General features: G+C 34.1%; 2 protein-coding genes across 2 annotated transcripts; one reads left to right on the top strand and one right to left on the bottom strand.

The window, feature by feature from the left end:
• Positions 1-9,246: 9,246 nt before the first annotated feature.
• On the bottom strand, positions 9,247-10,762 carry LOC129810130 (pseudouridylate synthase 1 homolog). Its single transcript, XM_055860423.1, has 2 exons — positions 10,602-10,762; positions 9,247-10,543 (listed from the first exon to the last, which is right to left on the bottom strand). Exons 1-2 carry the CDS (start codon positions 10,642-10,644, stop codon positions 9,276-9,278), a joined length of 1,311 nt encoding a protein of 436 aa, XP_055716398.1. The 5' UTR covers positions 10,645-10,762; the 3' UTR covers positions 9,247-9,275.
• Positions 10,763-10,781: 19 nt separating this feature from the next.
• LOC129810158 (28S ribosomal protein S18a, mitochondrial) lies at positions 10,782-11,572 on the top strand. Its single transcript, XM_055860464.1, has 3 exons — positions 10,782-10,958; positions 11,029-11,310; positions 11,382-11,572. The coding sequence occupies exons 1-3, from the start codon at positions 10,850-10,852 to the stop codon at positions 11,498-11,500; spliced, it is 510 nt and encodes a 169-aa protein (XP_055716439.1). The 5' UTR covers positions 10,782-10,849; the 3' UTR covers positions 11,501-11,572.
• Positions 11,573-15,237: the final 3,665 nt, after the last annotated feature.

Raw genomic sequence — 15,237 nt, 5'->3', positions numbered from 1 at the left:
AGCTGCTGGAATGTACGATATCAATATTGTTATGTTTATTCAAGTTATAAAAGCTGGATTTTCTTTTTGTGCTATTCTCTACACATTTACCTAAAGCAAAGCAAAAGATTTTAGACGTTTAGGAGCCATGAGCGAAATACTATTATATTATTTTTTGTAAGCACGTAGACCACGTAGATGACTACTTAGGACGAATAATCCACATCTTAGTTCTAATTGTCTTACTCATTCACTAGGGGAGACTGGGGCAAAAAGTCACAAAACGGATATTTTATTTTTTTACAAGCTACTCGAGCGCTTCAAAAATTTCTGATTAGCGCAGTTTTATAGGAAATTTAACGCTTTACAACTTTGTGAAAGTAATTTTCCTCTTTTTTTTGTAAGGAAATACGTTTATCGAGCCAATTTCTAAAAGGTAATTTTGTGACTATTCTCAAAAATGCTGGGGCAAATAGTACCAGACATTGGGTATTATTATATTTTTATTCGATTCATTACAGGCTTCCGTAAATTTCAAAAAAATACCTAGAGGACATATTTTCATAGAAAATTTATTCATCTACACCTTTGTAAAACACCATTTTCTCTACGAGAAAAGTGAAAAGCGGGAAAAGAGCTTTTCAAGCTATTTTAGAAAAAAAACACAGAAAAGACTGCAAATAGTTTGACCAAGCGGCGAGACATGATAATGACGTTTCTTTTCGCCGTGAGACATCAAAAATTGCTTCGCTTTTTTGTTACTTTTTGCTCTATACCTTTTGTTACTTTTTACCCCAAGTGACCATTTTTAATAAAAGGATTTCTGGAGAAAAGAACTTTTGTGAAGTTCTAAAATAGATAGCGGATTCGTATTCAAAAAAATCCAAATTATTTAGAAAATATTAACCAGTGCATAAATTTTGGAACATAAGTAGGTAATAATTGTTATCTTCTTGTTATCATCTTCTTCTTATTTCAAAAATAGGGCTAAAAATTTCGATATTTTTTATTTTCTAAATTCCTTGTTCGAATTCTAAGAAATTTACGACATTGAAGAAGGTCTATGGAGGCTATCTATAGAAAAAATTTGGACCGCTATCTTTTTTACCTTGGAAGATATAGAATTTTGAATTTTTCGATTTGTGACTTTTTGCCCCAGTCTCCTCTACTGGTTCAAATATTAGGAATAATGATTAGATTACACAAATACAATATTGTAATCTTAACAAATTTAATTATAAAGAAAATATAAAACACATTTTTTATTGTATCTAGGGGAAAGTACTCTCTCTCTTCGAACGTTCATGTCTTCAAATAATGTAAATTTCTTTTACTTTTCCTAAGAAACATACACACAGACAGGTGCCTATCATCACTTAATTCAGTTTTTAATAATAAGGTAAATAATAACAGATAAAAATGTGTATGTTTCTTAGGAAAAATAAAAGAAAATTCACAGTACAAGGCATGAATGTTCAAAGGGAGAGTACTTTCCTCTAGAACGACTTCCCTTACTGCGAGATATATAGTCAGGCCATGTAACTGCGACGATTGCAAAACTCGGATGTCGCGACCGATCCAACTCCGATAAATCCACTTAAAATATAATTTATATTTTTATTTCCATAATTAATCACTGCAGTAACATAATATAACTATTCTACTTTAAGAAAATCCAAAAATTATATTTTTATCGGTTTAATAAGTGGGTGAAACAAATATTTTTCAAACTCGTGTCAGTTGGGTTGTGTACTAAAAATTTCATTTCACAAAACGTTTAGTGGTTTTTCTTTATTATGAAATATTATTTTCAATCAAAATTATTAATAAAAGTGAAGCTTAGTTATTGATCTACAAGGTGAGTAAGAGTATATTAATGATATATTAATAATTCATGCAGAAATAAGTGAATTTGTGAATGTTTACATTTCGATTAAAATTGGACGCTGTTAATGTTTTAGTTCAAAATTCCGTTGTTCAGCACTTTTTCTGTTTCAGATACCGAAGGGAACAAAAGAAAAGACCCGTATATTGTAGATTGTTGGGGCTTTCCGACTGGCGTTGGACAACTACTCTGAGAAAAATATCTCGTAAAAAATTTGTAAAATAAGTCAATTTATATGGAAAAGTAACAAAATGTTTGGCTACCCCTGTCGCCATAGGGATTCTCGTAAAATCTTTTCATTTTCAACAAGATTTCTTGTTAAAACCGAATCCACCAAAATTAATTAACAAAATTCTTGTAAAAGTTTTCTCAAAATCTGGTTTTCATGAGAATTTCTCAATAGATGGCGTTGCAAAATATATCGTTTTCTCTTTCATTTTTATCTCTTTCTCTCAAAATGGTCTTGGAATATTTTCAGTCAAATTGTTTATCAATTTGATGGACATAATAATTACGATTTTCATGCTTTTTGTTATATATAGCAATTATACGCCAGTATGCTGTCTGCAGGAAATGGTTAAATAGAACTTTAGAGACCATTACCGACTACAAAATCGTCATTTTTTGGTGAATAAAAAAAGAATACTGACAAAACTTTTACAAGATTTTGTATAATATTAGTAAAATATGTACAGTATCCGGTATCAACAAGATATCTTGTTGAAAATGAAAAGATTTTACAAAAATCTCAGTGGTGACAAGGGTAGCCAAACATCTCGTTACTTTTCTATATGGGACAACTAGATTTTACAAAACTTTTACAAGCGATTTTTATCAGAGTAGACTCGTAAGAGCCCTTTGTGTCCCCCATTTCCCATAATTCCATCATCGGTCTGATCCATTTTATTAAATACAATTCATTTTCCTTGGTAAATGATAAGATGTTCTTTACATATTAACAATGCTTAAGTCATCCAAATTAATCACCCTCTTTCCTAATATCTTCTGTCTCGAAAGTGCCAGAGTCGGACAATCGCACAAGATATGTTTTACACTTTAGTTGTTTTACACTAACGCTATCAAAAGAACAGGCAAAAGTCAAATGGATCCTGGGATGTGCGGATGGCTGGCATCCCGTCAGGATGGAACAAGTTCTGCACAGCGTCAAACTCATCAGCGAGATCTACAAAATTCCAAACCATTTTACAGATGGAAGACCCGGAGACGTTTGGTTCAGGAATCTTCTTAAGCGTCATCCAGAGCTCAGCATGCGCAAACCAATATCCTTCTCATTGGAAAGAGCTACTATTACTGCTGAAGACCTCACGGAATGGTTTCAGAATTGTCTTGTATATTTTACAGAACACAACTGCATTAAACTTTTCTTTAAAATGAGTATCCGAGTTTGATCGAATTCAACGGAGTTAGAAAAAAAAGCATCACAGTAAGGTTCTTGCGCATATATCAATATTATCGTAATTTTATTAATTTTCTTCAATATTATTGGTAAAATTCTTTTTCTTTCATGATTCTAAATGAAACAAAGAATAATTCTATTGATTTGGAATGGGGAAAAAAATATTTCATCTGTCCAATAACAAGTGTTAAAGTCGCACTCTATAAAAAGCAACGGAATTACCTCTGTTTACCATAATGAAAGATCTCGTAAACTCCCAATGTAGCTAACATCTTGAATTTATGAACCACCGATAGAGGCTTTAATATTAAAAACAAATTTTTCAAAAGCAAATTTCTCTACCCCTATGGAATGGATCAGGATCAAATTTTAATGCATTTGTCCTATGATCCTTGACCTATTTGAAATTTGAGATCTTTTTAGTGCACTCACGTGCAACTGACGCGACCTACTTATAGAAAACACATGCATTAATTTTTTGACGCGTTAATTATACACTAAAAGGCACTTACAAAGTTATATCACTGAATACTTCTGATTAAATATTTTATCATGAAGACCATACTTATTGTGATATTTGGAATAACATCTGTTTGTTTTAGTCGTCCGCAAATACTTGTTCAGAATGGCTGATTTAACTAAGTGCTATTCAGAATTTATCAGGATTGAGAATTTTCTCAATAACATTATAAATATATTTGGTTTTTCATTTCTCCCTCGGAGAGTATTCTTTGGATTTCAAAAATATATTTTTCTCGTAGTACTCTTATACTATAACGCAACGACGTATACTGCTTTATATTACTTCAATGGTTCTATGTTGGAAGCATTCGTAATTATAATGATAAGTGTAGGTATAGTGCAACTTGCTGTAAAAACTTTGGTACTCTTAATCAATGAAAACGAATTAAATGAGCTACTTTTGTGGATTCGGGGACTTCATAGAGATCATACTTTTGGCTTAATAACACAATCTGCAGGAATTCATTTTAAAAACATCCAGTTCATTTTGAAGATATTTCACAAGTAATTTCCATTTAAATGGGCTATGCATGGAGTTTTTTTTTCTAAATCAAAAAGAAAAACGTAAGGGCTCAAATGGATTCAGTCTGATCCTTGAGAATTTAGCCTATAAAATTTAGAAGTAAAGATTTATCTCAAACTCTCATACACTGAGGGCTTAGGACGCTTATACAGGCTTCAGACCTAAGACTTAGGTCTTAGGTCTTAGACTTAACTGCTCTAATTTCTTATCAAGATTTTTTGGAAAAATTCATTTTAGGATTGGATTATTAAAGATAAATAACCTATTAGGTTCTTGAAAAGCAATAAAATTTCTCGCTATTTAGGATTTTGAGACTCTCTGAAACTAGGCTAAACCTCTAGTCTGAAGACAGCTTTAGGATCACGCCCCTGGCAAGTTGTCTGAAATTTGAAGCCACTTTCTCATACTTCGATTTAAATTTATATGGGATTTTTTTTGCACTCGCGACCGTTACACTAAATAACAAAAAAGTGAGAAGTTTTTCCGTATTATAAGATACCTTTCCGTATGAAGGGATAAATATACTAAATTTTTGTTTAAATAAATTTTTTCCTCGGAGCACTGTGAGCTGAGTCTGAAATCAATTTAGGAATTGGCTTCAAATAGCTTCATATAAAAAAATTAACTTGCCACATTCTTGCTTAGGATCATTGACTAGAGATCCTTTGTGTAAATTTCCTTTACCTAGTCCTTTACTATCAAATTTTACAGGCTAAATATTCACAAGGATCAACCTGAATCTATTTGGTTTTTAAGCTTCTATTCTGGCTTACAATAAATTAAGTCGTTCGGAGTGTACTAAGTAAAGTAATCTGGACTTGGTGCTGTCCGGTAAAGCCTTTGCGGATGAATGGTGTAATCGACCAAGTAATGCCCTAGACACACTTACGACTTAAGCCGAGAGACGACTTAGTGGAAAATGATATAAATGTAGTTTAACCATTATTTAAAATATATTTACGCTAAGCCATCTCTCGGCTAATCCTCATGTCTGTCAAGGGTGTAAGGGTATAACAGGTAAATTTGGTTTTATCTGCCTCTTCCGAAATTATAGGTGAATCGTAAAGTTTTGAAAGCGGACATGAAAAAGTACCTAAGTACGAAACCATTTTTTTCTACTCTATGATCTCCAACTTTATCATGCTTGATCCAATGCTGATTCCAATCGATTATGAACCGGTAATGAACGGGTTCATAACCGATAATGAATTTTTATCTGAAATTCAATTATTATTACAGATAAGGTATTTTAAGCAATGCTTTGAGTGATTTATAAATCGGTTCATATCGATTATGGACCGGTAATAAACCGGTTAAGAACCCATAACTAATTTTTCTCCAAATATCAATCCTATTTACTTTTGAAAACAATTTTGGAGGATCTTTTGAAACGATTTTAAATTTTTTAAATTATCAATTTCAATTTAAAATTCTACTGTTTATCATTCTCAAAATTTTTAAGTCGACCTATATATAAGCACTACATATTTTTTGGGTGAAAAAAAAACTTCATGCAAAGCCCAAAATTACTTAAATGAACTCTATTGTCTAAGATTAAATTTAGAATAATTTTTGCAGTTTATTTCGTAGCCGCTATTGGAGTAATTGCCTATGCCATCTATACCAATTTTGTAATTCATGCAATTCCTGGGATACCAGTAAAGCAGAATCAATCAAATATTTACCATCATATTCATCAAGGTTTCATACTAATAAGTATACCATTTATAATTACACCTTGCGAATGCATTCTCGTGACTATTGGATTTTATTTCATAGCCTTGCTAAATGTGTTTCACGACATGATAAAACATTTAGATAATCCCAATGTCGAAAACAAGAAACAGTTCTTAAGAACAATTTATACTTTTCATTGTGCAATTCTCAAAAAATTCGAAATTTTCAATGATGTTTATTTTTATGTCTTTACTATGCAAGCAGGATCAAGTTCACTTTTCATAATGCTCATATTTTACATAATTCGTTTAAAAATGAACCTAATATTCGTGCCACTTTTGTTGGGAATTTTTTTACAATTTGGTTTATTGTGTATTTTTGGAGAATTTATTTTTTCTAAATCCGAAAAAATCTTTACCGATTTATACTTGACCAAATGGTACGATTTCGATTTAAGTGATCAGAAGGTATTTCTCATAATGATGTGCATTTCCCAATATCCTTTTGGACTCAAAGCTGCTGGAATGTACGATATCAATATTATTATGTTTGTTCAAGTTGTAAAAGCTGGATTTTCCTTTTGTGCTATTCTCTACACATTCACCTAAAGCAAAGCAAAAATTTATAAATGTTTAGAATAATTAATTCTAAAAGCACAATTCCTTTTTTTTTGTAAACACGTAGTTAATTGTTTAGCCTGAGAGTAGAAGTAACCAAGATTTGTTTATAATCGCTTTATTGAGTCCCCTATGGAAGAGTGGGACAGTTCAAGAGTTTAGAATATTTGTATAATCATTTGGCAGATACTTCGAAACTCTATAACACTAAGCAAAACCAGATAGTTTCACAATTAATTTATTATCCTACAATATTTTCGAAAATTATACAGGTATGAAATTACCCCACCCTCCCTTACGCACTTGTAAAAATATCTTTTTGAATCAGTTAGAAGAATTAGTATTACAGATAGAGTCAAGTCAGGAGATTATAAAATTATTATAATTTGAATACATTCGCAATTGTTAATTGAAACAAATGTTCTAAATGTGCTACGTTTTTAATTTTAAGTGTTACTTTGAATTTATTAAAATTGAGGATAATTTTAAACGACTTTAAAACCATATCCTTTGAACTTTACAAAATAAAAATGTGTTAATTTAAATAAATGAGATGTTATCAACTAACAATTTATTTAATAAAAAGAGACCTTTGAGATAATAATTGTTATTTCAAATTTAGAGACATTTCTATTCTTAATTAATTCTTAATTCTTAATTAATCTAATTTTAAGAAAATCAAGTAAAAAAATGTAAGAATTGTTGTAATAATTTTTAGATGTATTTCACTTTAGAAAAAAAATAGACTAGATAGAACACCTTAAATTTTGTTTTATTCTTCACCGTTTTATTCCAAAAAAAAATATATATTTGCACTTTAGTGATTGAGTTATTCATTTTAGAACAAGTTTTAAAGGTTATTTTAAAGGATCATTTTCTCAAAATTCGAAAATGTAGGGTAAAGTGGTACAAGTTGGACAGGACTTTTTGTCTTGATAAATTTAGTACTTCATTTTTATTTGTATATTTTTAATGCTTTAGTTTTATAATTTGGTTCCTTGTGCTTAAAAACAAAATTTGTACTGTATTTATCAAGAAAAAAGCCATGTCCAACTTGTACCGGCAAATTGTCCAACTTGTAACACTAATTCCAAATTATATCACTTTACCCTATACTTGAATAATTTTAGCTGAGATTCTTTACAATCTCAGCTTTTGTGGTCACAGGTGAAATCCGACCTCGTCAGATCGGACCCAAATTTTGGATTTACACGTTTTGACACTCATAGTTCACGAATATCATATGCGCCAAAAATCGATTTTCGTGGACGTCCTGTCCCGTCCGTCCGTCCGTCCGTCCGTCCGTCCGTCCGTCTGTCCGTAGTGCAACCACTTCTGGAGAGAGAACGGAAAGAGATATCGACAAGCGGTTTTCGGTAAAGGTTAAAAGTCATTGGGCCGCTAGAAGTTGATGATGTCAGACCCCCCCCCACCTCCTCTTCCGTCATTTTGGAATACCCCCAAATTTTGTTTTCTCAATAACTCAGCCCCTATGGCATCGATCAACCTCAAATTTTAGTATGTTATAGCTGGACCTAAGAGCTTTCGATCGATACGAAACTTAACCCCCTCCGGCCCCTTGACCCGAGCTAGAGGGGGTCAAAAATTCAATTTTCAAATGGTCGTATCTCTGCTTCTAAATATCGGAATTTGAAAAAATTTGGTGTTTTGGAAAGCTCTCGTGGAGTATTACAACCTTTATGATACCCTAATTTCATCTGATTTAATCGAAGTTCCGATTAATCGAAAAATCAATTTTCGATTAATCGATATTAATATTTCGAAAACTAGACTATGCTTTTTCTTTAAATTTTAGTATGTTATAGCTTAGGTCGAGACCTTTCCAACGGTGGGTCGCACTCCTCCCTCGATGTTCCCTGACCCGAGCTATAACCAAAAATGTCTTGCCCGGACTGTATTTTCAGTGTTTATGAAGGGATTTCGATAAAATTTTAGTATATATTGTATCTGGGGGCAAGATCTTTCAAATAAATGGGTACCATCCATCTCTACCCCAACTCACTGTACCCCGACCCTTACTATGTCCATATGGACCGGACTCTATCTCTTATGTTTATTAACCGATTTCAATGAACTTTCTTTTCTTTTGTTGGCTTTCCCCACTCCGACTATTTAAAATAGAAAATGACCAGTGATAACTCCCCGTTGGCTGTTGAATTGACATCATAGATGCTTCTCGGAGCGTCGAAGTGTTTCTATTCCTAGTGTTAGCCTGTGAGTTACCCTTTCGGAAGAGGAATCGTTCAGAGGGGTCAGCAGTTCCCGAAAAAAAGTGCTAACCAAATGTATAGAAATGTCACTGCTTCGCGAGTGTCGTTTGAAGGTTAGCAGAATTCAGCTGAAAATACAAGTTTTCAGCTGAATTGAAATCGCTTAGCATTCGATATTCGCTGGGGCGGATATTTCATACACCAAAATGACCTTTAATTTACACCTAAATTTTTTTTTTCAAATTTAAAGATTAAAACGTCTTCAGTAAGCATAATTTTCAACCGATTTGGGCAAATTTTTGTTCGCTGGAAAGGTCTTGGAATTCTAGACAAATCAGAAGTATTTCTTACCAATTATGAATCACGTCAATAAAAAAAATACCAGAAAAACAAAATTTATAATTTCTACAAAAATTTTATTAATTTATTCTGTTTTCAACGTTACATCTTCCTTGGAAGTCAATTCCTGAGCTGAATTTTCTGCCGGTTTCTCTTCCTGATCCTCATCTTCGTCATTGCTGTCATTGTCTTCGCCGACTTGATCTGTGAAATCATGTGTGGACAATTTATTCTCCAACCAATCCAGCGTTGGCTTCTCTGCTATTTCTGTTCCCGTTATCACCGGATGAATTTCCTCTTTGACAAATTTCTGTATCTCCTCTTCAACTTCTTCCCACGTCAACGGAGTATGGATCCCATCGCTTCCGTATCTCCTTTTATACCTGTCGTAGTGCAGGGTATCGAGGACCAGACCGAGTCCGGGAGCTCTTGGGATATTCAGTCGGGTCTGTGTAAAGGCATTTTCGAGAAGTTTAACATCCTGATGCCCTCGAATGATGGCCAGAGCCAAACCAACCATTTTGCGAATCTGATGCATCATGAAACTCTGCCCTTTGACCCTTAGCTCAACAAATTCAACATCTTCAACGACAAAGGGGTCCTGGCATGTGAAGGAGATTATGTAGCGATTTGACGATGGATCTAAGTAAGCTTTCTTTGTGGTAAAATTGTGATAATTCTTTGTTCCTTGGAACATCTTCAAAATTTCACGGAATTTATCCAGAACCTCCGAGGGAATTCTAAATTTTTCCATTGGACTTTCCGAAGAAGAATCTGAACTTAGGGCTATGGTTGGAAGGGTGTAAGTATAGGTTCTGGCCATGCAATCATTCTTCGAATTGAATCCCTGGGTTACGGTTTTCACGGCGAAAACCCGAATTTGACTGGGTAAATCTGCATTTAGGGACTGAATATTGAGGTCAAGGGGAAGTTTGAGAGATACACATTGTCTCACAGCGGACACTCCCTTGTCCGTCCGGGCAGCCCTCTGAAAACCAATGCTCTGAGGGAAGTTATAAGCTTCCTCTGTTATCCAATTATTCTTCAGCATTGCCGCGAGTAATTCCTGCTCAACGGTTTTCACATCGGGATTCCTCTGCATCCCATAGTAATCCTTCCCCGAATACCCCAGTAAAATCACTGATTTCTTCCTCTTAATCCTAACAAAAGGTTCCGAACCTTCCTTCTTTTCCTGACTCACTTCAATTGCTCCCTTCCATTCCCGCCTCTTTTTGCTACCCTCATACCTGGATTTGTAGGACATGTCCTTTGTCCTTTTAGTCCCTACCTCGGCCTTCCGATTGTCAATGGCTTCAGACATTATTTGGGCAAAGGATCCACAAGAACGAACCTCTGAAAAAACGTATTTCTTGCATTATTCCCATTAAAATTCCTTTTACTTGAGTCTCACCTGATAATACTACTCTATTCTGCCTTAATAGCAATCTTAACATTTATATTATCCTTATCACTTCAAAATAAACTCAATGTTTTGGTCAAATTGCCCAAAAAAATCCCCGGAAAACAACAAATTCCGGTGCACGTGGGCTTTGTTTTTGTTCTGAACGTCACGTGACGTCTTCGTTGAGTGAAAAGTTTTCGGTTTTGACAGCTGATCCATCAACACAAAAAGAGGGGTTTTCCGTGTTTTCCCCCAAAATGAACCTCTTCCGGCTATCCACAAGAAGTGCAGTTAATCTCATTCAACTAAACATAAACCAATTTACCCGGCCATTCACGGGAACAGCAGTAAATTGCCTGAAAGAAAGTAAGATCCCTAATTCCGTTTTTAGGTTATGTTCCCAACATCCCTGCTCCCTGCATATTTTTCTTCCCAGTCAAGACAACCCAGGACGAAAAGAACACGGTGAAAATTGAAGGAATTCTAGTAAAATCCCCAAGGGATGAATTCCTTCTGAAAGAAGTTAAAGAAGCCCGAGCCTGTGGCAAAGGATTCTGCCCGAAATGCTCAATAGGATTGGATGTAAAGCACACCGATGTCCTGATTCTCAGCCAATATGTACGATCAGACGGATGCATGCTGCCCAGAAGGGTAACAGGATTGTGCAGCAAGCAGCAGAAGAAAATGAGAATTCTAGTTGCAATGGCACAAAAAGCCGGTAAGTTTTAAAAATAATAAAAAAAAAAACATTCCCAGACATCCTAATCCAAAAATTTATTCCCTCTCCAGGATTAATGCCTAATCTAGCGCCAGATTACAGCAAAAAGGACCCAAAGAAGCGAATGAAGTGGAAGAAATTCAACATATACTTTGAAGAAGAGAAAGTCAAGGAAATTAAATATCTTTAAATACGAAGAACTGAATATTCTTGTAAAAATTTGTAGATTGGAATTTATAATAAATTAATTAAGAATTCTTCATTTGTTTCTTACTTATTTGATCTTTAAAAGGAAAAAAATCAGACCTAAAAAATGCATCTGCGGATTTCTTGTCACGATTTTAAGGGTTCTACACATGGGAAAAATTTTCGTCAAAAAAGTTTTGAAGAAAATTAGCTGTACAAAAGGGAATGTCAAAATACAGTAGAGTTCTTCAAATTTGAACATTTGGGGCAGGGGCATGACATTTCCTATGTTTCCCATATGTTTCTAGCGTGCCGAAAAAACTTTTGTGTTTATTAGCTGTTTCCTGTCATTGTAGAATAAATTAGCTAAAAATACTAATACAAAATAAAAGCTAATTTAATAACGAAGAGGCAACCGGAAACTTCAAATTGGCAACCTACGTAGTTTTGATGATATCTCGTGAAATGTGTACGAAAACGGGAAAAAATTACACTAAAACTGGTTGAATTTTTCAAAGCTAATGCCACCGATTTTGGGGGTATAGATGACATATTTCATTTTTTAATTAATTTATTTAATTAATTAAATAAATTTTATATATTTTTTGTTTTTTTTTTATTATTACAACAATTTGTTGTGCACAGTGGCCAAACAGCTATTATTGCTAGGCCTATTTCTTACCAGTAAGGGACTCATGAACAGCCTCACCATTAAAAATATTGTAAAAGTGTAAACCTGACCATACAACCTATGAAGGGGTTTTCCATCGTTTTACCTTGGAAGTTAGTCACCAACGCTCGATAGCAGCAAGGTACGGTGGGATTAACATGAGTTATTATAAGTTATTAATGGTAATGAAAAATAAATACAATACAAATATAATACAACACAATTCATTTCTCCTCAAATTTGAACAATATTTTGAAAAATGTTACGGAATTCATGTGAAATGCACTTTCCCTAAATTAAGATAAATAACTTTAGAGAATGTATCAATAATGTAACTTGTGAAATACATGGAGTTTGTTACGGAATATTGAGGAAGCATCAGAGAAAAACAGTTTTAATTCAGACTCTACGTAAAACTTTCTTAACATAACCTCAAATTTTACATTTTGAGCTCAACCGTCATTCAAATTTGAGGAGTTCAAATTTACGGAACTCGACTGTACCGTCAAAGGGACAATTCTTGATGAAAATACATCAGAATGTAAATAAGCCCAGATAAGCTTATGGTTGCTGAGATTCTTTACAGGTGACCTCGAAATGCGTGCAACTCGGGGTGCTTGCAACTCGGAATGCGTGAAAATTCGATTGTGAGTTGAATTTTGGGTACGGAATTTTGGGAATTTTTCCACGAGAGCTTTCCAAAACACCAATTTCTTTTGCATTCCGATAATTAGAACCGGAGATATGACCATTCAAAAATTCAATATTTGACCCCCTCTAGCTCAGGTCAGGGGGGTCGGAGGGGGTGAAGTTTGGTATCGATCGAAAGCTCTTAGGCCCAGCTATAACATACTAAAATTTGAGATCGATCAATGCCATAGGGGCTAAGTTATCGAGAAAACAAAATTTGGGGGTGTTCCAAAATGGCGTAATGGGGGGGGGTGGGGGGGGTGGATTTGACATCATCAACTTCTAGCGGCCCAATGACTTTTAACCTTTGCCGAAAACCGCTTGTCGATGTTCTCTCTCCAGAAGTCGAAATGTAACGGACGGGACGGGACGGGACGGGACGGGACGGGACGTCCACGAAAATCGATTTTTGGCGCACATGATTTTCGTGATCTATGAGTGTCAACACGTGTACATCCAAAATTTGGGCCCGATCTGACGAGGTCGGATTTCACCTGTGACCACAAAAGCTGACATTGTAAAGAATCTCAGCTAAAATAGTCCGATCGTAAAGGAACCAAAAAGCGAGAACATACTGTAAAGAAAAAGCTTCAAAATACTTTGAACGTGAATCAATTAGTTTCACCATTTTACAAGTTGTTCATCAGAAAGATCATTTGAAGTATTTTCAAAATATATTTCATTAAATTTTGTCAAGGTACAGTAAAGTTCCTCAAATATGAACGAGAGTTGAATTCAAAAAGAAAAATTTTAGGTTATGTAAAGAAAATTTCGCGTGTAATCTGATCTTCTCTAATATTTCCTCATTATTATCCTAATATATTAACTTTTTAAACAAGATCCATTTGTTTATCAATAAATATTAATAATAAATTCTCTAAAACAGGCCTGTGCTTATTAAAAGTCGTGTAGTATCGGAAATTTTGTGTTGATAGTTCTAATGATCTAATGGAAATTGCAGAAGGACGTGCTGGTAACACTAATCCCGCTTATTCACGGTGCCATGATGAATATTTTTGCGCCAAAAAGACATAATAGAAAGAAAAACTCTCATAATTGTCATCATTGTCGGAAGACGGATAGCTGTTCACTAAACACCCTTTTACTTGAATCTTGCGGAAATATGAAGAAATTTAAAGAAAATATCATTTCAAATGACAAGCTTCTTAAATCGCGCGCAATTCAACTCGAGAGAGATAGAGACACAAATAACTCACTTGACAAACGTCTGGCGGCGCTGCGGTTGCAAAAAATCTCTGAAATGCGACAAAATATTTTCTTCTCTAATTTATCCTTATTAGCAGGTCGTGTCCCTTCTTGTAATATGTACTTTTGCATTCCTTATTAACCAAAATAGTGTTGTTCAAAAGGGTTTTTCTCAAACCTATCCTGAATTTTGAGACAGCTCCAAAGAATATGAGTCTTCCAGCTCAAAATTTCATCCCAATGTTTTCGTTATAATATCGACAATTATTCACAATTAACCCAAATAACTGTATTCAAATAAATTATTAAAAGGATTCTCTTGTGAAAATGACTTAACTCTAAGGAATTAAACAATTTTCACATTAAAAACCTCTCATTTTCTCTACGTGAATTTTCCCGGCATTTCGAAGAATTCCAACTGGCACCACCAAATTCACTTCGGCTTTTATTTTAGCTCTGGCCTGCTCTAAAGGTTTTCTTTCTTAATTTAGGGAAAGTGCAGTTTACATAAATTCCGCAGTTTTTGAAAATATTCTTCTTCTTCTTCTATTTTACGTTTAGGCTGTCGAACTTACTCTGGTTCATAGCCAAAAATATTGCTCACATTTGAGGAGTGAGAATATCATCTATACATATCCCCTCCAGAGGTGTGCAAGAAACCGTTGAAACCGAATTAACGTCAAAATAAGTTTGTTATAGTAGCGTTTTGACCATTGACGTACATGTTTCATTTGACGTTAATTCGGTTTCAACGGTTTCTTGCACACCTCTGCTAAACGTTGAGATCCTCTGTATTCCAAAGAACACAGAAATTCTAACCTTATGATATTTCAACTATTTTAACCTATCAACGAAATTTTAAGATGATGTCTTTCAATTCGAGATATATTTGACAAAATGAGATTATCTAGAATCTCAGGTAATTAATATCTTAAATCTGAAATAAATTTGGCCTGACGGAAAATTTTCAAATGATTATGGGTCTAATATTTCTAGGTTATGTTTAAATTAACCTAACTTTTTAGAATAACTTTTGAGAGAGAGAGATCAACTGTCATCAAATTTTCAAAACAAAGCGCAACCAAAACAACTTTCCAGTCATTCCAGTGTCAAATAGAGAGAGAGACTGGAAGTCTCATTTCTCTTCAGATTTTCTCTCTATCTCTCTCTTACAC

Source organism: Phlebotomus papatasi, chromosome 1 (assembly GCF_024763615.1).
Source record: "Phlebotomus papatasi isolate M1 chromosome 1, Ppap_2.1, whole genome shotgun sequence".
NCBI classification, from domain to species: domain Eukaryota; kingdom Metazoa; phylum Arthropoda; class Insecta; order Diptera; family Psychodidae; genus Phlebotomus; species Phlebotomus papatasi.
The sequence above is the reverse complement of the archived record's forward strand: the minus strand, read 5'-3'. Positions and strand labels throughout refer to the sequence as shown.

Excerpts from the sequence above, each read along its gene's own strand:
- LOC129810130 (XM_055860423.1), bottom strand. The coding sequence starts at position 10,644 with ATGTTAAGATTGCTATTAAGGCAGAATAGAGTAGTATTATCAG. Across the intron at positions 10,544-10,601 it reads GAATAGAGTAGTATTATCAG|AGGTTCGTTCTTGTGGATCC; the intron begins GTGAGACTCAAG and ends ACGTTTTTTCAG.
- LOC129810158 (XM_055860464.1), top strand. The coding sequence starts at position 10,850 with ATGAACCTCTTCCGGCTATCCACAAGAAGTGCAGTTAATCTCATTCAA. Across the intron at positions 10,959-11,028 it reads AGTAAATTGCCTGAAAGAAA|TCAAGACAACCCAGGACGAA; the intron begins GTAAGATCCCTA and ends TTTTCTTCCCAG. Across the intron at positions 11,311-11,381 it reads TGCAATGGCACAAAAAGCCG|GATTAATGCCTAATCTAGCG; the intron begins GTAAGTTTTAAA and ends TTCCCTCTCCAG.